At 47.0% G+C, this 26,894-nt stretch overlaps 2 protein-coding genes across 5 annotated transcripts in view; one reads left to right on the forward strand and one right to left on the reverse strand.

Moving 5' to 3' along the window:
* The window catches only part of LOC147465247 (uncharacterized), a 66,169-nt gene that overhangs the window by 8,348 nt on the left and 30,927 nt on the right, over positions 1 to 26,894 (forward strand). The gene's annotated exons all lie outside the window — the stretch shown is intronic.
* On the reverse strand, positions 5,382 to 9,167 carry LOC147465248 (uncharacterized). The gene has a single exon (XM_086511444.1). It carries the CDS (start codon positions 9,023 to 9,025, stop codon positions 5,786 to 5,788), a length of 3,240 nt encoding a protein of 1,079 aa, XP_086367570.1. The 5' UTR covers positions 9,026 to 9,167; the 3' UTR covers positions 5,382 to 5,785.

Raw genomic sequence — 26,894 nt, forward strand, 5'->3', positions numbered from 1 at the left:
TAAATTCAAGAACTATCCTGTATTGGATGCGAAGTGGATGGAGGAGGAGGACCTAGCAGATACTTAGATTTTGGAACTTTACCTTGAATCATTCGGTTTAGCATAGTCTACTCCGATAGAACCTCGAATTCAGCGAGGGTGAATCTAGTGCAGCGGGTTTGCACAAGAGGGGAGTTACTCCGCTCTTTTGTCAACAAATTACCCCGATTTTTGAATAAGGTCACTGATGTCCCCTTTGGGTTTTAGGGATACTAATGGGCTGAGTAGTATTCTGCTGTATGACTTTATGACAGGAATTCCCGAAAATGAATACGATTGATTTGTACTTGACTTGTTTGAGTGTAGGAGCTGAAAGATGAAATGACTGCAGCATTTCGGTCTCATAAATCTCTATAGACACTAGTAAAACGGCGCCGCCTTCGGCGGCGGCATGGCCTATCGTCAGGTGTGGGGCTCTCCTTCTTGTTCGAAGCTCCATTAGGATTCTTCTTCCTTCGCTCTGATAGAGCCTCTGCAGATTCTAATTCAAGCGCATTTCAGCCTTGCAGATGACAACTCTTTCACTACATCGGGGCTCTGTTGAATGATCTTTGGTGCTACTCCGGCATGATATTAAGATGAGACATTTTTCCTGAACATTGCGACACAGAGAGGAGTCTTGCTCCCTCTCTCTCTCTCTCGCTCTCTCGGGCCTGTGCTATTGCCTGCGTGTCACGCTGAACAGTCAACATCTCTCTCTCTCTCTCTCTCTCTCTCTCTCTCTCTCTCTCTCTCTCTCTCTCTCTCTCTCTCTTTCTTAGTTCGCACGTGCCACCGTGTGTCTCTGTGTAGTTGGAGTTGTACCTGCTCGATACCCTACTCCTGAAACATGCAACCTCTCTCTCTCTCTCTCTCTCTCTCTCTCTCTCTCCGTCTCTCTCAGTTCGCAGTGTAGCCAGAGCTGAAATGTACACAGGCCGGATCAAAGAGAACGCGCCACGTGGCGGGGGGGGGGGGGGGAGCCGGAATTCCCTCCCCCATTATCTATTAGTATAGATAAATGGACATTTGAATAGATAACTATTCTTAAATAGAGTCTATATAGGTGCTGATGTCTTCGCTATCACAGAACTGCGAACTGCTTTGCAGTTGCCTCTTCGCAGCCCCCCCCCCCCCCCCCCCCCCCCCCCCCCCCTCTCTCTCTCTCTCTCTCTCTCTCTAGCAGTTCTAGCATAGAGCTCACCATCGTCTGCTACTCCCGCTCTCTCTCTCTCTCTCTCTCTCTCTCTGAAACCCTAGCCGCCTAAGCCTAAGCCTGCAAGCAAGCCTTCCCCTGGGGCGAGGGGCATCCCTCTGGGGGGGGCCTCTGCATCCCTCAGCTCAGCCCTGTCCCGCCCCCGCCAGCAGTTTCAAGGTCCTCTTGGTCTGTCCCGCCACAGCCAACAGAAGCCAGCAGATTTCTACGTCTGTCAATCGGCAGCATCGTCGTCTTCTCGAGCTGCAGAGATGAGAAGCTACTACGTTTCTCCATTGCCAGCAGAACACAAGTTGTAGCCCCATTCTCTCGAGTTACAGGGAGTGTCCTCGTTTTTGTGTTTCTGCACGTTTCGACGAGTTGAAAAAACGCTTTCTCTGCTTGCTTACTCTCCTTTAAGCACTATTAACCAAGCTTAAACTCGGTTCCCATAACCGGGCAACAACAGTCAAGAACAGCATTGGTTCTCATAGTCGGAACTGCTCACACAACAGAGTCAAGAAATTCCAAGGATCTAATGGCCTCCTTCAGCACACCAACGACCAGCACACGCAAGAGTTTCCTTGCGGTGGTAGCTGCGCCTAAGAAGGATCCCGCCACTCGTCAAGAAGCAAGGATTACTGCTCTTGAAGCTCAGATTCAGGAACTTATTGAAGAGAATGCGCAACTCAAACAACGCTTGCTTAAGTTAGAGGAGACGAAGATAGAGAGCCAAGATCTAATTGCAAAAGCTCAAGGTGTTGAAGCGTCCCTTACCGAAACCGTCAAAGCAGTGAAAGAAGCTCATGAAGCGACACACGAGAAGATCGACACCAAGATAGAAGCAGTTTTACAAGAATGCAAACTACAAGAATCCCTTGGTCTTAAGGTCAGGATTGGAGGACTTCACGCACCTTGGTGCACAAGCGAGGACACTCTCGAAGAGGCAATCGCCAAACTCAATAACATTCTTCAACCTGTCAACATCGAGCTTGAAACCATTTCCTGGATCAATGACACACCCAAGCATGTACCACCCGAACATTGTATTCTCACCTTCAAGGACAAAGAAGAACGAAAAAAGCTACTACGCCAATCCCGTCTCCTCAAGGGAACAACGTTTTGGATCACCGAAGAATTAACCACAAACCAACTCAAAACCAAACCAAATGAGCTCAAGAAGGTACATGAAGCCCGCAAACAAGGTAAATGGGCAGTTTATCGAGGTGGTAAAGCCATCATCCAAGAATTCCGAAACCCTAAATTAGTTTACTCCACAGCTGACCCTCCCTAGTTTTTTGTTTTCCCCATTTCCATTTCTTTTTACCCTCCCAATGGACCCTCAGTCCTTAACTGATATGTATCGTCATCATCATCTTTCTGCTTAGTCGGAACCATTTGTAATGCTTGTTTTTGGTCCCATGGGTCATATCCGACCTCAGTGGACGATAATACAATCTATCTATCTATCTATCTCTCTCACACACACACACACACACACGCGCGCGCGCGCGCGCCACCGCCTTCGGCGGTGGCATGGTCCCTCTTACCCTCAAAGCTCTTGTTCCCTCGCAAATTTCATAAACCAAATCAAAAAAAGTTCTCTCTCTCTCTCTCTCTCTACGTGTGTGTGTGTGTGTGTGTGTGTGTGTGTGTGTGTGCACTCAAGGCCTAAGCTTGTCATTATCTTTCTGTTCGTTGTTTCGTGTATCGAGCGTAGGGTGCACTCGCTTGGAAGCACCAGAGAAAGCACAATTATCTGCCATGTGTCCCAGGGCCGGCTGCCTTCGACAGCCTGTGTGTGTGTGTGTGTGTGTGTGTGTGTGTGTGTGTGGAGCAAGCTAATCTACTTGCTTGTGTTGTCGAGCTGGTAGGGTACAATGGTCGGACTCAGCTACTTGCAACAAATATCCAAGGGGATTGGGAGTGTCTTTGTAGGAGGGGGGGATATTCCTAAAACAACATCCTTCCCTTGTAGAAGTTTCCGTTTAGAGGTAGCACCACTTTTGTTCGATAATATCCACGTTGGGAGACATTCCTTCTAGTAAGTGAAGTCGTGGAGATTTTACTTACAATTGGAATTAGGTCTCTAGAAACTTGTGCTCTCCACTTGCCAACTTGCCCCAACCTTGAGCTTCTTTTCCTTGTCCATGTTTGACATGTCTTGCATTACATGGAATTCTCTAACCCAAAAAATCTTCAAAAAATTGTTGTGCTCTGCAAGGTAGGAAGCTAGGATTGGACACAACTTGCTCTCAAAGTCGAATGATGGAGAAAGGCCACCACTACAGTGGCGTGAGCAGCCAGAAGAGGAGCCAATGTTGAGTGACTTTATTCAAGGATGGTGAAGCTTGTGGTCACCGCAGTGCTCGCAAAAAACATTTTTCCAAAAACTTGGCAAACCTACATATGTGAAACAACAGAGGTAAATTGACAAAATTTGAAGGTTTTCACACCAAATTACACTAATTTTTTTCAAAATTTTGTAGGTTCTCATCTTTTATATCTAAAATTTAGAGGTAAATTTCAAAATTTGTAGGTGGGAATACAATAAACCTAGGTTTTTTTCGAGCACATGTGGTGGAAACAGGGCAGCGCAGGTGACAGATGACTATAGAGGAGCGTTAGTGTGAGACGAAGGACACCAAGCCGTGGCAATTGACCGCAGTGAAAAGTCGATCGCGAACAGGCAAGGGAGAAACATGGTGCAGTAGGTGCATTAGCACTGGTGGGCTCGGTCTCTCAAATTCTAGGCCCCCTTATCACGTGCGATTCAAACTTCAAGGTTGCCTCTTCCAACCGAGTTATAAATCTATAACTCGACCCTCATAGCCTAGTTGCATATAGTTGTGGCAAGGGGTGCTATTCCACGTGTCAGTGGCAATGCGTCAAGTTAGCTGCACGATTGAGGAGCTGGTCGGCAATAAAAGACAGGTAGAACATGGCATACCATAGCTCACCAACACTTATAAAGTGGTGTAACTTTCTAGTTGCTATTATGAAAGCCGTTCACAATGAGAGCTATAACACTACTCATTGGGATGCAAATGTTCCTTTGCAATGCATACTCTACTACAGTACTTGGTTTGCAGCTGGAGGCAAGCCTATTCTCTAAGAAAACAATGCATGCTACATGTAGTGCACAGAAGTTGGCATGCTCTATCTGGCAGCATGTACACGACCATCTCTCTCTCTCTCTCTCTCTCTCTCTCCTCTCTCTCTCTCTCTCTCACACACACACACACACACACACACTTAATCCACTTGTCATAGTTTAAAAAATCAAAGTCTTTTGCAAAGAATTTCACAATGAGATTGAGAGTGCAACACATTTTTGGGCCAAGGAAGGCTTTCTGAGGAATTCGTCTCTACCTACACAGCTTGGTTTCCACTCTATCACTCGCGGGCTTGCACGCGGGTGCATAGAGAAACCAATACAGATTTGTGCAAAGAGAGAGGGTCATTCTCCCACATGTACAGATCGAAGAGAAAGAGCAACCCATTCTCGCTCCCGTTTGTGCAGGTTGAGCATGGCCACGTAGCACCCATGAGTGCAAAAATTGAATTGAGAGAGAGAGAGAGAGAGAGAGAGAGAGAGAGAGAGAGAGAGAGAGAGAGAGAGAGAGAGAGAGAGAGAGAGAGAGAGAGAGAGAGAGAGAGAGAGAGAGAGAGAGAGAGAGAGAGAGAGAGAGAGAGAGAGAGAGAGAGAGAAGAGAGGAGAGAGAGAGAGAGAGGAGAGAGGAGAGAGAGAGAGAGAGAGAGAGAGAGAGAGAGAGAGAGAGAGAGAGAGAGAGAAGAGAGAGAGAGAGAGAGAGAGAGAGAAGAGAGAGAGAGAGAGAGAGAGAGAGAGAGAGAGAGAGAGAGAGAGAGAGAGAGAGAGAGAGAGAGAGAGAGAGAGAGAGAGAGAGAGAAGAGAGAGAGAGAGAGAGAGAGAGAGAAGAGAGAGAGAGAGAGAGAGAGAGAGAGAGAGAGAGAGAGAGAGAGAGGAGAGAGAGGAGAGAGAGAGAGAGAGAGAGAGAGAGAGAGGAGAGAGAGAGAGAGAGAGAGAGAGAGAGAGAGAGGAGAGAGAGAGAGAGAGAGAGAGAGAGAGAGAGAGAGAGAGAGAGAGAGGAGAGAGAGAGAGAGAGAGAGAGAGAGAGAGAGAGAGAGAGAGAGAGAGCTTTATTAACGTCTTCGAAAGGCCGAACTCGACCTATGAGACAATATCATATACATGTGTTGTTGCTCTAGGCATCGGAAAATAAAAAAAGGGTACAAACTGAAATGAGCCTATACTATGCAAAAGAGAGAGAGAGAGAAAGAAAGAAAGAAAGAAAGCTTTATTAACGTCTTCGAAAGGCCGAACTCGACCTATGAGACAATATCATATACGTGTGTTGATGCTCTAGGCATCGGAAAATAAAAAAAGGGTACAAACTGAAATGAGCCTATACTATGCAAAAGGGTGTGGTAGGGTGGTGCATGTGGTGTACAATGTATAGTGTGGGTCCTCGTGTCGAGGTGTGCTCACGCATCATCAGGCTCAACTAGGGGCTGCAAGGTGATACCACCATGAGATGATAGGGAGGGTATCTAAAAACAAGCAACATATGTAGGGTAGAGAATGTGGTACATCGGTGGTGGCCTGCTCAGGTATCTCTGGAATGCTGGATCTCCTGGTGCTGGTACATGACTCTGTTCTAGATACTGATGGTGTAAGGTTAGTATCCTCGAGATCTCCCTCTGGTGACACCTATGTGTCCTGTATCCTGGGAGCCTCGGTCTCCGACGTGCCCTCTGAGACTCTGCCTGCAGAAGGGTAAGCCCTCTACTCTGTGTAGGTAGTGTGGGGGGGTTTGGCCCTGCTCGTCGGAAAAACTGTGTGATGGTAGTCTGTGTCCTGCTATCCTGACTCTGGCGTGGCTGTAACAACTGCTCTCGAACCTCTAAAGCCGCAACCAGGAACTGGCCAAACCTCCTCTGCTCTCGGCCTATCATATGCTGTTGTAATGAGTCTCCAATGCCATCTCTCTCTCTCAGCTCTGTATATGCTGGGCATCTCATGACAAAATGCTCCTCACTCTCCACCTCCGTCTGGCAAATCCGGCATGTACGCTCCTCTCGTGGTATGCCTTTGGCTCTGCCACTCTCAATCTCTAGCTGATGTGATGACACTCGTAGCTGGCCAATGTTGATCCGAAGTCGGTGTGGCATGTACTCTTGCATGTATAATGGAATCTCAATGAATCCCTGCTCTGAGAACCTCAGAAAATGCTCATAGTAATATAGCATTTTAGGAGGTAGGGTGTCTGTGGGCCTGCGCCATGTCCTTTGAATATATGTATGCCATATCTCCTGTCTGATGACCCTATTCCGCTCAGAGCGTGAGAGGGTATAGGTCGGGGCCTGGGTGTCATACTGGAGTGGTGGTAGTCTATCGATATCAAAACCGTGCTGAGCTAGCCAATCTCTTGTCTGGGCATACCATGAGCTAGTGTCCCCTGCCTGTGCCATCTCTCTAGATGCAATGAAGGCTCTATGAGAGATCCTATCTGGATCCATATCTTTGAATCTGCGAAGAAGGCAAACAGTCTGAAAGAGTGCCTCTACCAACATCGGTGGTGCAGCCAGCTCAGCTCTAATAATGTCGTGTGGAACTGATGGCTTGCTGCGAATCATCCTGGAGATCATAATAATATGTGGCCTCTCTATCTGTGTCCATACTGAGTCTGTCAGTCCCGATCCCCAAATGGTCGAGGCATACATGAGTGCAGGTGTGACCAGTGTGTCAAAGAGCCACCCCTTCCTCCGGGGCTCCTGGAAGTGGGCCTGGTGGCACTGTCTCTCCATCAGAGCTAGTGATGCGTATCCTCTGGTAAGTCTATCTCTGGCTGCCTGTGTCATGGAGAAGGTCCCTGATGCTGCGGTGAATGTAACCCCCAGATATACATATGAGCCTGTCACCTCTATATCCCCTCTAGCTATTGTAAATCTACTCTGTCGGCGAATCTGAGCCGATGTATGAAATATGAGAACCTTGGTCTTGCCAAGGTTCACCGTGAGTCCTCTCTGTGAGCAGAAATCATCCAGGGCCTGCAAATGTAGTTGTAGTCCCTCTGCCGTCTCTGACACCAGGACAATATCATCTGCATATAAGAGTATGTGTACAGTAGTCCCTGCAATATCCACACCCTCTCCACCCCTGTGCAAGATGAAGTCTACAATCTCGTCAATGTATAGACCAAAGAGTGTAGGTGATAGGGGGCAACCTTGTTTCACACCAATGGTGCTCACAAGGGTGTCAGATAATCCACCCGGGCATCTCACTCTGCCAGATACATGCTCATACAATGCATAGATCCCCCATGCCATCTCCTCTCCAATCCCAAGCGCAGCCGGACATCGGAAAAGTCTCTCTCTAGGTACTGTGTCAAATGCTTTGCGGAAGTCAACGAAGCAGCAATATAATCTCCTCTTCCTCACCCGTGTCTGGTCGATCAGACAACGAAGGGTGAAGATATGATCAATAGTAGAGAAAGCTCGGCGGAAGCCTACCTGTCCTGGTGTCCTCATGCCCTCTCCCTCTGCTAGAGAACTGAGCTCCTCCTCTAAAACCGCGCCATATAGTTTGGCCAGTATTGGACCAATCATGATAGTGCGATATGTGCTAGGATCCATGTCATCCCCAGATTTGTGGATAGGCACGATGGTGTGCACTGTCCACGACTCTGGGAATCCCTCTGAAAGCGCGCGGTTGAAGAGGTGGGCAATGAGTGGTGCGAATGCATCACAGCCATATATAAGATGCTCTGCCTGTAGGCCTGCCTGATCTCTAGCCCTCCCATGCTGTAGGTGGGATATAGCTTTCTTCACCATGTGGGTGGTGAAGAAAGTAGATGATGTGGGTCGGGTAGCCGATGGCGTAGGTATGGGTGGCTGTCCTGGGATCTCGTATAAGCTCTCGGCATATCTGTGCCATGTCGCTGGGTCCTGAATAGGAGTGGATGGCCTGGGAGGTCTGATCCGACGCCATGCCTCAGCACTATTCTTGCTCATGAGTAAATGATAGATGTCCCAATACTGGTGCTCCTCCCACTCCCGTCTTTGACGACGGGTAAGTGTCTGCATCTTGCGCTGAGCCCGGCGATGTGTAATCTCCCCTCTGATCTCCAGTATATGTAGGTGTCTGTGTAGATCTTGACATTCGTCGTCGTACCACCTGTTTTGTGGCATAGTGCCAGTGCGTGGAGGGTGTGTGTGTATGCGATGTGGGAAACTTTGAGTGGCTGACTCGTGTAAGATGGATGTAATGTGTGTGGTGAGTGTGTCCAGAGGTGCTGTGGGGTCTAAGTGTATAAGGTGCTCATGCAGGTGATGTATATAAACAGGAGTGAGCTCATGAGTGAAAGAAATGGTAGTGTAAGTGTGAGGGGGGGAGGCGGGGGATTCAGCAAGCTGTGTAGCAAAAAGGGAGAATGTGAGATAAGTATGATCCGCCCCTATCGGTGTGCGTGCAACGCTGAAGGAGTGTATAAGCTCTGCTGTCTGGGTAGAGCCCAACAAGTAGTCTACTGTGCTCTCTCCGCCACTGTGTGGGAAGCAAGTGAATCCCGCAGAATCTGGCCACCTCGCCATCCCGTTATAAATTACGAGATGGTGCCTGCTGCCAAGCTCAAGAAGGTGTCTGCCATATCCAGTGTTGTCCTGTCCCCCATCTGCAGACACTCTACTCACCCCCATGTCCTCTGCATCAAGTGCCCTCATGATCTCCGGCTGCTCCATATCATAGATCTCACACTGTCGGCTCTGTGTCCTCCCGTTGAAGTCCCCCATGAGGAGGACTTCCCCGAGTGATGTGTAGTGAGAAATGTCCTCCGACAGTCGAGAGTAGGGGTCCTGGATAGCATATCGTGATCCATGTGGTGAAAAGTAGCATATGGCAATGTATAGCCCTCTCTCGTGGGTGAGCTCTAGCCGTACCCACGAGAGAGAGAGAGAGAGAGAGAGAGAGAGAGAGAGAGAGAGAGAGAGAGAGAGAGAGAGAGAGAGAGAGAGAGAGAGAGAGAGAGAGAGAGAGAGAAGGAAATCGTGTCCTGGTATGTAGAGGGGCTAGGTTACTTATACATTGTGTGTGTGTGCGCTTGTGGTGTGAGAAAAAGAGAGAGAGTAGCCATTTTGCCCTCTTTCAAATATCAGATTGGTGCTTGGAGAGGAAGGGAAGAGAGAGCGCCCCGGCTGACGCTTCAAGCTTTGAGTTTTGAGTTTTTCTCTAGGTAGGATCGTTTCGAAGTTGGTACGTACACCCGGTCTGCACACTGCAAGTCCTTCCCCTCAACCACTCCATCTTCTACAGTTCCAACCACTCCATAGTTCTGCACACTGCAAACATAGAACATGTTAATTATCTGAAGACAAAAGCTATCATAAAAGGAGCCATCATAAAAAAGCATACAAAGCTACACACTCATTAGCGCACACACACACATCGTTGGCTCTCACTATGGAACTTCCTGCTGCATTATTGTGGCTCCTTGCTGAAGCACTCTCCCTGCGTTGCTGGCCATCGTTGGCTTCTCTCTCTCTCTCTCTCTGATCATCCTGCGAGCCTTGGAATAATATTCGGACTCAGGAGTTGAAGGAGCGTGGAGGCCTAAGGAAGAGGTTTGAAGTTCAAATAGGTAGCGGGCATGCCTCACTGCCCAAGATAAAGTCTATTGTCTACATCTTGCAGTGAAGAGCGAGTGTGTGAGAGAGTAACGGAAGATTGACATGGCAACAGGATAGATAATTGACCCTGCGCCGGGAAACACCTCTCTCTCTCTCTCTCTCTCTCTCTCTCTCTCTCTGTGTGTGTGCATGTGTTCGTGCTGTTTTACTTCGTGCAGGGCACACTGGTCAGGCAAAGGAAATATCGACAGTGGACACGTGGAAGGGGGGGCCGGACTCAGGATCTCTCTCTCTCTCTCTCTCTCTCTCTCTCTATCCTGTGCCGCAGTGCCGCTGCTCATTGAATTCGCTTGGGCCCTACGCGCACTGTGCGTGGATTTCAAGTCCAGGGCTCCAGTCCAGCTCCAGGCCCTACTCTCTCTCTCTCTCTCTCTCTCTCTCTCTCTCTCTCTCTCTCTCTCTCTCTCTTCCAGGGACCACCAGACCAAGTTGTCTCGCTCCCTGTCTACTCTGTCACGTCACACAGGCCTGGAAGTTGCCTTCTCTCTCTCTCTCTCTCTCTCTCTCTCTCTCTCTACACGCGAGCATCGAGCTGCAAAGAACACACTCGGCTATTTCCTGTGCAGGCCGCAAGGTCGCCGGACTAAGCAGCTTCAGCCACGTGGCAGGGGGGGAGCCGGAATTCCCTCCCCCATTATCTGTAGTATAGATGATTGCAATAAGGATTAGTTAATCGGGCATAAGTGAGGTTCGGAATGGATCTAGATGCGATTACTAAATACGTTGCCGATGGTCATGGTCTGAGATTTGGAATGAATTTTTTTGTGATTTGTCATGTGATATCGAGTGATGTCTTGTGATGTGACTGTCGTTTTGTACAAGTACTAGATGTGTCGTGTCTAGTGCGTCGGTACTAATAGTCAGTGTCTACTAAGACAATTTATGGCCTCTATCTGTTTTGCAGGCGTAATCAAGGGCGATTACAATTCTTGGGGGTATGTCACAATCTGATGATGTGGTAGTGTCCGGACACTCATACACACGTTGACTGGCTTGTATGGAAGCTCGTGATTTGCGTTGACGGTTGATGTGGCGATGTACGGACTCCTGACGTGGCAACATGTACGGACTGTTGACATGGCACTGTACGGACGCCCGCTTTTCGCGCTGACAAGTTGACGTGGCAGCAGTACGGAATTCTGCTTTTTGCGTTGACATGTTGACGTGGCAAATTTGTACGGAAATCTGTAAATTGCGTTGGCTGATTTTTGTTGGCACCTTTTAGAACAAGTTGCTTTTGATTTTGAAAGCTTTTGGGGCTCTGCTTTTAGCATCCCTTGTAATCTTTATAAGTGACCCTAGGGGCTCACTTCTGAGAGCATCTGGACGCACAGTCTGAGAGCAAGCACCCGCGGGCTCAGTTGTACTTTGCACACAGATTAATATAAAAATAAATACCGAAAGGGGCGCCAGTCTTTGGGGCCAATGTAACCGGCCTGTACAATCCAAAAAGGGCGGTAGACTTTACTTTAAACCTTGATTTAGCTTTCACCCATTATTAGTCGTCTATTTTACCTGCACTATAGTGACACAAGAGAGGGGAATGGGATATAGATGCTAGAATGCACCTGTATGAGAAGAGTGACACCAGATTGGCCCCTAACTTAGGCGCCCCTTTCGGTATTTCTTTATTGTTCAAAAGAGGGAATAAACGCTGTGGATCCCTACAAGCTGCCCCGCACAAACTTGGCTGAATTTCAACTGTTCCGGCCTGATTTCGGCAGCATAACTGTACTAGGACCCTTCACAGTCAGTATTCCCACGCATTGACTGACCTTCCCGACGCATACGGGCACTTTACAAAACCTGGCGAGAATCTGCAGCACGTTGAATTCTCTGTTTTCAGCCCGGAAAATGTGCCAGATCACCTGTACAGCGGTCCGTCCCCTTGCGTCCCCGAACCTCCTGGGGGTATTAGGGTCCGTTTAGGGCCAAAACCCTAAACCTGCAAAAATACACAGCAGCCTGTAATTCACTGTTTCGGGCTCCGTTTCGCGTGCCGGTCGCATCCGTAGCAAGTCCTCGAGCTCCCGCACCTGTAGGGCTACTTGCCCTTTGAATCGGACGAGATTTCTGGCGTGAAACCTCTCCGAATTCACCTGTACCTGCAGGGGGATTAGCCGCTAGCTAATCCAGTACCTGTGCAAGAGGCTCTTGCCTCGGCAATCGCGCATGAACCCACACAAGTGTACATTGGTCAAATGAAAAGCCCACTAGAGGGGCATAACATACTGCCAAAGGGGAGAGAGAGGGCAATGCGTAGCGTGCAGGGCATCACTCCTGGCACCGCACTGTACATAGGAGGGAAAGCAAGCACTCCATAGCTCTTAACCTGTGACAAATCTGAAAATGAGGCTCTCCCACTCCTAAATTCAGCGCCACTTCTTGTTGCATGAGGTAAGTGCACCAGAATGTGCCACTTGGCACATTTACAAGCATTTTCCCGTTTCGGGGTTGCCGCCTAAAAATCTCCCAACCGGTTGCCCAGTTGACTTCACGGCAGAGTAAGAAAATGTTCTCCTTGTCATTCCGGAGGTAATGACGTCAACACATTTTTAGGTCCCAAAATAGCAGTTCCCTAAATTTTAGGAGATGTTGCCATTGTATCTTTCTAGGTCATCCGACCCTCTTTGTACACTGCGGCCACATCCAGAACTGAAATGTAGCCTGTGTAACAAAGGATTCCACTTTGGCTAGTCAATGACCCCACTTGGCTAACCATAGTCCTTGTCCAACCTTAGTGCTCTCTTGCCCTCAGGCCTGGACTCCCTCTGGACAGTTCCACACTAGCTATGCAATGCAGGGCAGTTAGATTTCGCGAGGGGTGTTTCCAAAAAGTGAAAGTAAATAGATAATAAGAAAGAAATCAACGAAAAGGATAGATAGTAGTCACACGCTGGTGACATACCCCCCTCCTGAAATCTCAAACGTCCTCGTTTGAATCTATGTTGTACATGCTCCTAGTCAACACTGATGTATTCAACACTTGTCGACTCATGTACGACACATACATGCTCATTGTCAACCCTGGTGTATTCAACACCTCGTCGACTCATGTATTGCTTGCGTGTGAACCTTGTCCCAATGACATAGTGGTAGCTTCGCACTCTGCCATTGCTTTGAGTCACTAACTTTCCAATGACAAAATGGTAGCTGCACATTTTGCCACTGTCTTATAGTACACGTTGGATCCCGTAACACTTTCGAGCATACCCAAACCGACAGTTTAAGAATGCAGTTACACATGTACTCTTTAATAGAAGCAATCACTGTATCCTTGACAAACTGACAAGAAATACTCACTTCTATAGCACTAACCAAACTTTTGGACATTCCATAAGAGCAATTGTCAAACTGACAATCTGTACAGCTCTAACATTCATGTAACAGGTATTTGATTTGAGCTCACTTTAATTACCATGTACATCATTTGTTTCAGAAGCCATTGTCACACTGACAATCCATTTAGCTTTGAAACTCAAGGGGTCAAGGTAGGTTGCAAATCGAAGGCTTCCAGGTAAAGTGATAACACAGTTGGTGACTCTGCAAGTTCACCTTCTTCCATCCACTTAGCATCCATTGGTGGATAGTTTCTGAACTTTACCAAGTAACGCCTAGCAACCTTGCCTTTCACTTTCCTTTCTTTGTGTGCCAAAATCTGTTCAGGGACCAAGATCTCGTCAAGTTCCTCGACTTCCGGCTGATCTTCAGCTGGCATATCTTCTGGCACATCACCCACATAGGGTCTGAGAAGACTCACATGAAACGCATTGTGAATCTTCCAACTGTCAGGCAATTTCAGCCTATATGCAACATCACTGATTATGTCGCACACTTGAAAAGGCCCATAGTAACGCATGCTGAGCTTTGGAAACAGTCTTTCCTTGCCCTTCATCTTCTTTAACCTTGCCTTTTCAAAGCGTAAAAGCACCCAATCACCAAGTGAATATACCACTTCACGACGGTGACGATCAGCTGCTTTCTTTTGCTTTGCCTGAGTCCTTTCTAAGGCCACTTTGACCTTCTTGTACATTTCATCCATGTCCTTAACATACTTATCTGCTTCAAATATCTTGTCCTTTGTATGCAGTATGGGAGGAACTTTCTTGCCACCTTCAACTATCTCAAAGGGTGCCTTGCCAGTTGATGAATGCACTGTATTATTGTATGCATACTCCACCAATGGCAAATACTGCTCCCACTTTCCTTTATGCTCTGACACATAGCACTATAACAGATCTAGGACAGTAGAATTTCCTCTTCTGACTGCCCATCTGTTTGAGGATGAAATGACGAAGAGAATTTGAGCGTGGTGCCCATATTCTCAAACAAGCCTCTCTAGAACAAACTTGTCGTGCGTGGATCACGATCGCTAACAATCGACTGTGGCATGCCATGATACTTGAAAATATTGCTCATAAACAAGCGTGCCATCTGATCTGGTTTTATCTTCTTCCTGACAGGAATAAAATGAGCTTGTTTGCTGAATCTGCAAATAATGGTCCAAATACCATCGTTTCCTGTCTGCGTTCTCGGAAGATCAAAGATAAAATCCATAGCAATACTTTCCCATGGTTTATCTGGAATAGGTAGTGGTTGCAATAACCCTGGTGCCTTTTGCCTGTCAAACTTGACCTTTTGGCATATTAGGCATTCTCGCACAAAGGCATCCACATCCCTTCTCAATGTAGGCCAATAGAAGAATGTCTCAACCGCTTTAAGTGTAGCATCGATACCACGATGCCCTGCATACGGTGGGACATGACTCTCTTCCATAACTTTGCGTCGCAATGGCTTTGTGACACAATCTGCCATGCATCATCATGAACCCGTCTTTAAGAAGATAGTGTTCATGACGTTGTCCATCCATTAGTTGCTCGAAGACCCTTGCAAAATCTTTATCATTTGCATACTGTTCTCTCATATCATCAAGTTCATGATGATAAGGAATCGACACAGCGGAAATTTGTGGCTTCCTTGACAAGGCATCAGCCACAACGTTCTTCTTGCCTTCCACATGCACAATCTGAAAATGGAACATGGACAAGATATTTGCCCATCGCATATGCTTCTCAAATAACTTTGTTTGTGTTAAGAAGTATCGCAAGGTCTGATGATCCGTTTGGACAACGAAATCTGCACCTAGCCAACTTAAGAGCGCATGAATCACAGCCAGTAACTCTTTCTTATAGACCTGCATGGTCATCTCTGGCCCTTGCAAAATTCTGCTCTCATAGGCTACTACCCTGCCATCTTGCATTAGCACTGCACCAATGCTACTACCGCAGGCATCACACTGGACAACAAATGACTTCCTAAGATCTGGCAACACAATGATTGGATCTGAAGTCATCTTTTCCTTTAAGAGATTAAAAGCTGAAATCTCTTTTTGTGTCCATCTAAAGGTGACTGCCTTCTTTTGGAGAGCATGTAAAGGTGAAGCAATCTCAGCGAAATTTCGGATAAACCTTCTGTAATAGGAGCATAGTCCCAAAAAGCTTCGGACATCATGCACCGTCTTCAAATTTGGCCATGACTTGATCGCTTCAACTCTTGCAGGATCCATTCTGACACCATCCTTTGAGACAATGTGTCCCAGAAAGTGAATCTCTTCCAGAAAAAACTCACTTTTCTTTGCATTGATGAGCAACCTATGACTGCGTAGCTCTTTGAACACAATGGCCAAGTGATGCCTATGCTCCTCTTCATTCTTTGAGTAGACTATCATGTCATCAAAGAATGTACCAACAAACTGCTGATGTGGACGGAAAATTCTGTCCATCATCCTATTGAATGTAGCAGGAGCATTTGTGAGACCAAAGGGCATCACTAAAAATTCGTAAAGGCCAAACGTCGTTCTAAAAGCGGTCTTGTGCACATCCTCTGATCTAATGCGAATCTGATGGTACCCACTCTTTAGATCTATCCTGCTAAACATAGCTGCTCCTTCTAATTTGTCCATAATATCATCAATTCTAGGTATAGGGAACCTATTCTTGATGGTATTCTTGTTCAGTGCACGGTAGTCGATGCACATACGCCATGAGCCATCCTTTTTTTGCACCAACAACACTGGAGAACAGAATGGAGATGAACTGGGCTGAATCAGCCCCTTTTCTAACAGCTCCTGTACTTGGCCCATTATCTCTTTCTGCTGAGCCGCACTAACCCTGTACGGAGGCTTATTTGGTGGGCTACTGCCTGGCACCAAATCTATCGCATGGTCCTCGGGTCTCTCTGGCGGTAATTGAGACGGTAATGAATCGGAAAAACAGTCACTATACTGTTGTAAAAACATTGACCTTTCTTTATCTAGCACAAATAAATTCGATTCATCACAATCTGACACTTCACGTGCAAAAACCAAGTACGCAGAAAGATGCTTTTTCATTACAGAAGTAATAGCAGAAGCTGATACAGTGGGAATAGACTCCCCTTTAAGCTTTACATCTAGAATATGAGTCTTTCCCCTGCTCTGTACAGTGATCTTTTTGTTGTAGGCATCCATGATTCCCTGTACACGAAACAACCAAGGAATACCTAGCAACACATCACATCCGTCCAGTGGCATGATGTAAAATTCTTCAGCATCTACATAGGACTGGATATGTAGACGCAACTTTCCAATGATGGGTGTCACAGCCTCTGTATGGCCAGGACATGCCAAACCTGCCTCTGCTATATACCCCATCTCTTCAGGTCTGATTCCCAACTTTGAAGCCAATTCTGGGGAAATGAAGTTGGCTTTGGCACGTGGATCAAAGAAGATAAGCACTGTTTGATCCCTGACCTTTCCCCACGCTCTGCAAAGCTCACTTGCATCAGAATTTGGCTTGTCGCCCACCATATCTGGCACTAGACCGGCCATGGGCTTCTTTCCTTTCCTGTCCTCCTTGTCATCAGAATCAGCTGGCCTTTTCTTTGTAGGATAGTTGTAAGCAATGTGGCCAGGCTGCTCACATATAAAGCATTTGTTCTCTGTCCTCAGGACCTTCTTTTGCTCTTCTGACTTGCGAGGAAAACGTCTTTTCCATTTCTTTGCTGGTCCTTTTTCTGATTCAGCCGTAGCTTTGTCTTTCCCTGCGTTGGCTGACTCCTGAGTCCCTTTAGGAGTCTCATTGGGAACGTGCTTCTTGGCTGAATTTTTCTTGCCTGATCCTGCCTTGACGCCAGTGTTAAATTCACAATCTTCTCCCTTGAGCAAACCATTGCCAGTGTTTGCTACCTCGATGAGCTGCGTCAAAGTAGTGACTTTTGTCTTCGTACAATACTTTCTCAATCCTTTAGGTAGGCCACAACAGTATTTTTCAATCTGTTCTGTCAATGGCACAAACCTATAGGAAGTTACTGGAAGTAGAGCTTTCCAAAACTTCCGATTGTAATCATCCAGATTTCTGCAAGTGGCAGCATTTAGCTGGTGCCATTCTGTCATGACATCTACTTCAAAGTCATCAGATAACCATGCTGCTGCAAAAATATGCTTGAAGTAAATCCATGTGGACGGAGCTTGCCCTTGAAGCAATAAAGTTGTCCACCGTTGTCCCGCATTCCCTGTCAAGAAAGTGGCTGCCTTGCGGACCTTTGAAGCCTCTGTAAAGTTTCCCCCTACATAGGCCTTGTCAAACTGCTGGAGGAATGAGAGAGCCTTCTTCCTGTCATCAAATCCTGTAAAGGTCGTGAATGACACACCTTTGCCACCTTCTTTGTACGGAGTTGGCCTCTCCAGCGGCGTTAAATTGTCATATGGTAGTGACTGAAACATGGGAACACTATTAGGGTTCATCTGTGTTCCTTGGCCGCTATCAGCTTGACCTAGAAATGCCATATTTGGCTGCTGATTTGTAATTCCAGCCATACCAAAATTTGCCTGTGGCATCCCAAATTGGCCCTGAAAGCTCTGAAACCCTGGTTGCATACCCATGACACTGTACATGGGGTTAGGCATCATCGTTTGAGCACCCCCAAACACTGTTCCTGGCGTATAAAACTGATTTCCAAGTGCATGACCAGCCATGCTCTGGAATACCGATCCACCTCCAAAATAGCCAGGGTGTACTGAAGGTGGTGGGAAGACTTGTTGCATAGCCTGTAAGTTGCTTCCCTGCCCATTAGAACCAGCTATAGGCTGCTGAAAGGTGGCGGGCTGAACTGGTACAGCTTGAAAGACTGGCATCTCAGCCACCTGTTCTTGCACCTTAGGCATAGGTTGTGGAGACTGCATGTTCTCCGTCAAGTGTACAGGTGTTTCCATTGACTGTGCGGTATGAATCACCCATACTCGAGCCTTAACAGGCTTTTGAATATGATCCAGTGACCGAACTTGCTGAGACGAAACAGGAGGTTGCAGAAAGGCTAAAAACCTCGGGTTCTGCATTACTTGTGTGAACATAGCCACAGCAGTAGCCAACTGGGTCGTGAATATATCATCATCTGTCTGTGGTGGTCTTGAGGACTCACCCACTTCATGTGTCTGTTGACCCTGTGAAGAGGAAACCTCTTCAGTCACATCATCTGGTCTGTCAGCCATAATTGCAATTCCCTGTGTCTGGTCTATGATCCCCTGTGTCTTCAAGCCCAAAACTGACCAAGGCTCACTTCTATGGGAAAAAGTGATTTAATCCCGTCGATGGGCCAATGTAACCGGCCTGTACAATCCAAAAAGGGCGGTAGACTTTACTTTAAACCTTGATTTAGCTTTCACCCATTATTAGTCGTCTATTTTACCTGCACTATAGTGACACAAGAGAGGGGAATGGGATATAGATGCTAGAATGCACCTGTATGAGAAGACCGACACCAGATTGGCCCCTAACTTAGGCGCCCCTTTCGGTATTTCTTTTTTGTTCAAAAGAGGGAATAAACGCTATGGATCCCTACAAGCTGCCCCGCACAAACTTGGCTGAATTTCAACTGTTCCGGCCTGATTTCGGCAGCATAAATGTACTAGGACCCTTCACAGTCAGTATTCCCACGCATTGACTGACCTTCCCGACGCATACGGGCACTTTACAAAACCTGGCGAGAATCTGCAGCACGTTGAATTCTCTGTTTTCAGCCCGGAAAATGTGCCAGATCACCTGTACAGCGGTCCGTCCCCTTGCGTCCCCGAACCTCCTGGGGGTATTAGGGTCCGTTTAGGGCCAAAACCCTAAACCTGCAAAAATACACAGCAGCCTGTAATTCACTGTTTCGGGCTCCGTTTCGCGTGCCGGTCGCATCCGTAGCAAGTCCTCGAGCTCCCGCACCTGTAGGGCTACTTGCCCTTTGAATCGGACGAGATTTCTGGCGTGAAACCTCTCCGAATTCACCTGTACCTGCGGGGGGATTAGCCGCTAGCTAATCTAGTACCTGTGCAAGAGGCTCTTGCCTCGGCAATCGCGCATGAACCCACACAAGTGTACATTGGTCAAATGAAAAGCCCACTAGAGGGGCATAACATACTGCCAAAGGGGAGAGAGAGGGCAATGCGTAGCGTGCAGGGCATCACTCCTGGCACCGCATTGTACATAGGAGGGAAAGCAAGCACTCCATAGCTCTTAACCTGTGACAAATCTGAAAATGAGGCTCTCCCACTCCTAAATTCAGCGCCACTTCTTGTTGCATGAGGCAAGTGCACCAGAATGTGCCACGTGGCACATTTACAAGCATTTTCCCGTTTCGGGGTTGCCGCCTAAAAATCTCCCAACCGGTTGCCCAGTTGACTTCACGGCAGAGTATGCTCTCTTGCCCTCAGGCCTGGACTCCCTCTGGACAGTTCCACACTAGCTATGCAATGCAGGGCAGTTAGATTTCCCGAGGGGTGTTTCCAAAAAGTGAAAGTAAATAGATAATAAGAAAGAAATCAACAAAAAGGATAGATAGTAGTCACACGCTGGTGACAGCCAATACCTCTTGGCACGGAACTACGTTGGGTTGTGTCTCCTCTCTTTTGTTCTGTCAGTAAATTTGAAGTGAATCTTTGCTGTGTCGCGGCAAAATCTTGACTTGGGGTGTCCAAGTTTGTTACAGCTTTAATGGAAAGCTTGCCTTATCCCTTGTCTCATGTAGCGCGATAATTTTCTCTTGCGCATCTTTCTCTCCCCTTTGCACATATGGTAATGCCTCTCTAGTTGGGCTTCTTAGATAACCATGTATAGTTTTGGGGGTTTTATGCACGTTTGCGAAGGCAAGAGCCTTTTGTATAGGAATCGGATTAGCTAATTGCTAATCCCCTACAAGTATGCACAATTGCTTCGCGAAGGAATGCAAAAACGAAGAGTTTTCTCGCGTGAAAGCTCATCCATTTTATAGGGGAACTGTCCCATTGCGTGCGGGAGCTTCTGAGACACGCCTAGACATGTTTCCTTTGCTTAAAATGATGTGAAACAGGTAATTACAGCCTGCTGTGTTTTTTTTGCAGGTTTAGGGTTTCGCTCCTAAGCTGCAAGATAATGCCAGGGGAGCCTCGAGAAGGCCTCGGGTGCTTATACGGGACAATTGAGAGGGATTTCCCACGAGGAATCTCGTCTAATTCAAAGGACAAGTGAACTTACAGGTGCGGGAGCTCGAGGGCTACCTAGTACCCACACGAGTGATAGGCTCGCGGATCAGAGCGCAAAACAAAGATATACATCTTGCTGTAATTTTGTTGTAGGTTTAGGTTTTTGGCCAATTTTGATGCTGTCACAAACTGGTGACGTGGCAAGCCCCCGGACACACACACACCATATTTAAGTTGCCCCAACTTATGGCCAAAGGACGAGGAGGCTTGGGGACGTTAAAATTAAATCGTAGAATCTGCTGACGTGGCTGTCGTACGTGTAATTCCAAGTTCATGTCATCTCTGTCTTCGCCGCAAACCAACCAAGGCTCACACTTTGTAAAAAAAGTGATTCTATCTGGGCAATGGAACCATGAAACCGGCGTGTAGGATGGTAGACTTTAGCTTCACCCAGTCTTTACACTGTTAACTTTAGTGTGACAGAACGATTTACGCGAGGGAAGATGGTTCCTCTTCACAGGAAGGAGAGGCTGTTCCTCCTTTAGTGTTCGAGCGTGGTGAAAGTTCACGGCCACCCTTGTCTGTCACAAAGTGATGACGTGGCGGACAACAAAAACCCTAATTTCTGCCAGAAACCCTAAAATTCTTGCAAACCCTAATTTTTGCCAAAAACCCTAATTTTTGGGAAAAGAGAACTTGCTTTTTACTGGCTCTCATTGAGAGAGAGAGAGAATCTGCTTTTGCTTTCAAGCTTTTGGGGCTCTGCTTTTGGGCATCCCTTGTAACCTTTAAATAAGTGGTGAGGGTCTCACTTCTCAGAGCATCTGGACGCAGAGTCTGAGAGTGAAACCCTAACCGCTCTCTTGCACTTTGAAGATTGATTAATACAAAAAGAAATACCGAAAGGGGCGCCGGTCTTTGGGGCCAATATCTCTAGGCACGAAACTCCGCCGGGCCAGTGTAAATCTATTGTGATCTGTGAATTGTTTTGAAGTGGTTATTTGGTGTTGTCGCGATTGATTCTTGACTTGGAGTGTCCAAGTCTGTTACAGTGGTATCAGAGCACGGCCGATTTCTCTTCTACGAGAAATCCGATCCCCAAATTTTTTTTGCGCGGCACCTATGGCTTCACGCAAGGATCAATCGACTCCCTCTGCATCTGGAGATGCGGGCTGGGATCACAACGAAGATTCAGGCAGAGAGTATGGCCCGCCTCGGCCTACTCAGGCGGAGAGACAAGAGATGGAGCGTTGTCAATTGATTGATGATGCAACAAAGATGATGCTCAATTTTGCCAAGGACCTGAAGATGGAAAAATATATGAACCAGACCTCTTTGGAAGAGGTACAGATGGAGTGGCAAAGAACCACAACACCACTCCCGAAACCCGCTCTCAAGAAACCTTCTGCCTCCAAGAAATATACGGAGAAGGAATTGGAGAACGTGGTTGATGCAAGGATTGCTCAGCTTTTTGACGTGCAAAAGAAGGCAAAAAGCAGAAGAAAGGCACTGACTTCCCGGGATATTTGGGTCGTCGGTCGACATTTGACAAAGCAAAGAAACAAAAGAAGCGTGTTCGATTTGAAGGAGTACCCAGTTCTTCTTCTTCTTCTTCTTTTGACAGTTCTTCGAGCTCCTCCGATTCGAGCGAAGAAGACAGAAAAGGTAAAAAGCGAAGCAAGAAGCAATGCTTCGGAAAGGGCAAGAGAAATACAAAGAAGTCTAAATCTCGCTCAGAGACTGATAGTTCTACTGAGGACTCGTCTACAGATAGCTCAGATTCTGATGACGGAAACTTTTATGCGAACAAGAAGAATTTTTATAAAGCCAACTAGTATGACTTTCTGGAAGATAAAAGCAAGAAAGTCCGAGAGTTTAAGGAAGGTGGACAGTCAATTAAATTTGACACTTTCTCAGGATACTCGGATGCTTCGAAGGCTTTGTCTTTTATACAACAGTTTGACATCGCTTTCGCGGGAGGACGCTACTCAGAGCACTCCAAGATTCACAGAGCTGCCTCTTGCTATAAGGGGAATGCTCGCACTTGGTGGTCCACTCTTCTCTTAAACAAGACTGTGTTGCTAATTGGACTATTTTCTTATTTTTTGCAAGAGAAGGATCCAAGATTTGTTTCAAGCTGCTGTTTTTCTCAAAGGCAGTGCCATGCAGTGGTGGAAGTCTATAGCTACCAAGCCCGCACACTCCAAGGACTTGGCAAGATTTCAAGAAAATTTTTGCTCGAAGTTATATGGTTTCTGACATCTTCGTTCGGAGTGCAACTTGTGGCAGAGTGGGGTATTCTGAAATGCTTTCCATGGAAACCTTAGCAGCCCGACCTGGGCAGTAGGCCACTCCTAGCTCATTCACATTGAGAGCCACATTGAGATGCAATTTGGTGGCGTGGATTCTGTTACGGTTCACACCGGAGGCAGGAGATACAGGCAAGACGGCGCAGACAGATTGGTCTAGCCTTTCCTCTTCTCAAAGGATCTTCACAGCGTAGACTTCTCAGTGTGGCTTCCCTTCTTCATACAGGATGATCACGGTGCAGACGACTTGGTCTGACAACACCTCTTCTCAGAGACCCTTCACAACGCAGACTGTTGAGTCTAGCTTTCCCCTCATCTTGGATTACCCTACCTACTAACGGGACACCATCAGGTGGTCGTCTGTGCGGTCTATCAACGATTGCTGTAGCTTACGGTAGCCTCTACAATGCGGACTGTTTAGTCTGGCTTTACGACGCAGATTGCTACATCCGGCCTTCTTGGAGTTTTACACAACTTAGCCACCTCACCACACTGGGCTACAGGTTCATGCATTGACAGGCTTCCGGTCATTTTCACGACGGTTCCTAGGCTTACCCATTTTCTCCTGACGTTTTGACTACAGACACCACAAATCCTATTGGGCAGGACACTTGCAGATCTATTGGCACTTCTTTTACGACAAGGAGTTGTTTTCACACTCAGTTCGGGACCTTCATACAATATCTTCACCTTGTATTTGCTGAGTACAAGAGTTTGCTACATTGCTTGTGACGACACTTTACCATGGAGATTTTATGGCGGTCGGGACACCCTAGACTCGCGGAGTTCGCCGGAGTATTGTCCTTCAGTGGACATCGCAGCAGACATCTTCATCATTTGCCTCACATCTTCGGCTTCACGCGGTTTGTTCAGGTGTTGAGAGGGCGTGTTAGATTTACACCACTTTGTTGCTTCACACAGGTCTAGGGCACTTCCTTGTACGGCTAGTGTCTGCGGGTTGGTGAAACCAGCCCGTAGGGAGGTAGATGAAACTGGCTCGTGGGGCGGTAGGCTTTGGCTTTCGCCCGAAATTCTGTACTTTAGACACACACAGAGAGCACTCTGGAAAAGTAACCTGTGACGGGAATTAACACTTAAGCACACACACGGCTCGGACGCTAGAATGCCCCGAGCAACTTGTAGGCCCCAAAATTGGCGCCCCTTTTTGTATTTCTTTATAGTTCAAGAGGGTAAATTACAAGAAGAGTCCTGGGAATTCGTTACCTATATCCAACTAGATACCACCTACTTTGGCAAAATTTCGGCAGCATAACAACCCCAAAACTTGCCCAAAACCAATTCCTTTGCTGGAACTTGCTTCCACTGACATAAACCCTCTAATTTCTGCCCAAAAACAGTTAATTCAGCACGCTTTATTTGCTGGGTTTTGCCCTGTTTTCAGCCGTGAACAGTCCCTGAACTGTCCTCCAATAGTGGGGCACTGTTCCCAATGGTTCTGGCATCCGTATGGCTGAAAAACAGTCAAAATTCAGCACAGAAAATGCACTTGTATGGTGAGGTTATCACCCTCACCGGTGCCTGCTTTTGGAGTAGTCAAATGAAGAACCCTCTTGTGGGGCATCACATTACTGCACACAGGGGAGAGAGAGAGAGAGAGAGAGAGAGAGAGAGAGAGAGAGAGAGAGAGAGAGAGAGAGAGAGAGAGCAGTGTGAAGTGTGAAGTGTGCAGGACATGACTTCTTGCACCACACTGTACATGAGAGGGAAAGCTTGCAGTCAATAGCTCTTAACTTGTGAAAGCTTGCAAATGAGCTCTCTCTCAGCTAGAAATCGAGCGCCCAGTTTTCTGCAAGAGGAAAGTGCACCAGAAGGTGCCACTTGGCATGTTTACAAGCAATTTCCTGTTTTGGGGTTGCCGCTTAAAAATCTTCCAACTGGTTGTCCAGTTGACTTTGCAGTAGAGTTCTAATGTTCCCCTTGTCATTCCGGAAGTAATGACACGAACAAATTTCATGGTCCAAAATAGCAGTTCCCTAAATTTTAGGGGATGCTTCCGTTGAACTCCCACTGGTCATTTGACCATCTATCCCTATTGGGACCGCATCCAAAAATGCAATGTGGCCCAACTGCCGGGTACTTGCCCTCTGTGACCCCACCTTGGCACTATGCCTTTATTGAGTTCACTTCCTAGTATCCACCAACTTGCTAAGTGCGACGGGGGACCTACATCTTACTACACGAATTACAGTGCCGACCAACTTCTTGTCTGCGGGTGAAACTTCTGTTCACATTGGCCATACAATGTCCGACCATTTGCAACTTCAAAAAGAGGGTCTCAAAAATCAAACAAAAATCATTGGAAAGAAACCAACAACTAAGGTTAGCAATTGCCACGTCCTTGTAACATAGTTAACAGTTGCCACGTCCTCGTGACAGTAGACTTGGCTTTCACCCGAAATTCTTTACTTTACTTTAGATTTTCACACAGAGAGAACTTTGCCAAGGTAACCTGCTAACGGGAATTAACACTTAAAGCACACACACGGCTCGGAAGCTACAATGCTCCGAGCAGACGCCAACAATCTGTAGTCCCCAAAATTGGCGCCCCTTTCAGTATTTCTTTAATCTTTAAGAGGGTAAATTACAAAGAAGAGTCCTGGGAATTTCTTTACTTGTATCCAGCTTGATACCACCTATTCTTGCAAAATTTCGGCAGCATAACAGCCCCAAAACTTGCCCGAATCCAATTCCCCTACTGGAACTCACTTCCATTGACATAAACCCTCTGTTTTCTGCCCAAAAACAGTAAATTCAGCACGCTGTATTTATTGGTTTTTGCCCTGTTTTCAGCCCTAAATAGTCCTTGAACTGTCCTCTAACAGTGGGGCACTGTTCCCCATGGTTCTTGCATCCGTATGCCTGAAAAACAGTCCAAATTCAACGTATAACCAGCCTTGAAAACGCACCTGTACGGTGAGGTTATCACCCTCACCGGTGCGTGCTTTTGGAGTAATAGTTAACTACTACTATTCATGCTCAGAGAGGCTCTTGCCTCAACAAAAACGCTTATGACCACACAGCTGTACACGAGTCAAATGAAGAGCCCTCTTGAGGGGTATCACATTACTGCACGTAAGAGAGAGAGAGAGAGAGAGAGAGAGAGAGAGAGAGAGAGAGAGAGAGAGAGAGTAGGGTAAGGTGGCAGGACATGACTTGTTAGGTGCAGCGGAATGAATGTTGTATTTTCTCAAGATTAGTGATCTTTATTGCTCAAGGTTCCTTTTAGTTCTTAGGGAAAGAGAGAGCTTTCCGTCTTATGGAGAGTGCTATGATCACAACACAAAGTGAGTGGACACTGTGCGTGCAAGTGAATGAGACTGAGAGAAGGAGAGAGAAGAGATACGACACCCGAGAGGTTGTAAAACCCTCCTCCGAAGGCCCCACTCTCGTCGGCGAGAGTGGTCTACTTTGATTGCACAAAGGTGTACAATGCGTATGCAATGGACTGATGCAATGGGACTAGGCGGATGACGACGAAGGTGACGACGACGACGACTTGATGGCTGAAATCTGTGGTCTTCTAATTGCTGAAATTCGGAACTGTTTAGGTGGCTGAAAATGACTGTTTTGATTGCGTTTTTATGGCTGAAAATGAAGGAACATCTGCAACCAATCTGGGGCTGATCTGCTACTGTTCATCTGCTGAAAAACTGCGTTTTTATCCCTGCTGAAACTGTTGATAAAAAACACTGATTGCTGAAAATGAAAACGCTGAGATCTGCTCCCTTTGGCTGCGTTTTTAGATTGCTTCCATGGCTGAGAAAACGCTGGACCAGCAGGTCTGTTATTGTTGATAAAACGCCAGGCAAGCTGAGCAAAAACGCTGCAACTGCTGGTGGTCTACAAGTCCAAAAACGCTATGCTGATTTGCTTCAAAAACGTTGGCTTGTGGGGGCTGATCTACAGGGAAATTATCGCCAGGAAGGGGAGACTTCAAGGCGATGGGTGCTTCTGTGGGAAACGCCAAGGGGATGGGAGATGGCGAGGGTCTATTGCTGAGGGGGGGGGGGGTACTGCTGAGAAGTTGCCTGTTGAGCGGGAATCTCCTGCTGCCTCTTTCGCTGTGGAGTGCTAACTTCGGTTTTCTTATATATTAACTTACCCAATTTGCCCTACTGACTACCCAACAAAAGTCACTGAATAAATAAGTGAAAAATGTCAAAAA

The sequence above is a fragment of the Adiantum capillus-veneris genome, chromosome 1 (assembly GCF_014529385.1).
Source record: "Adiantum capillus-veneris isolate H3 chromosome 1, ASM1452938v2, whole genome shotgun sequence".
Taxonomy (NCBI): domain Eukaryota; kingdom Viridiplantae; phylum Streptophyta; class Polypodiopsida; order Polypodiales; family Pteridaceae; genus Adiantum; species Adiantum capillus-veneris.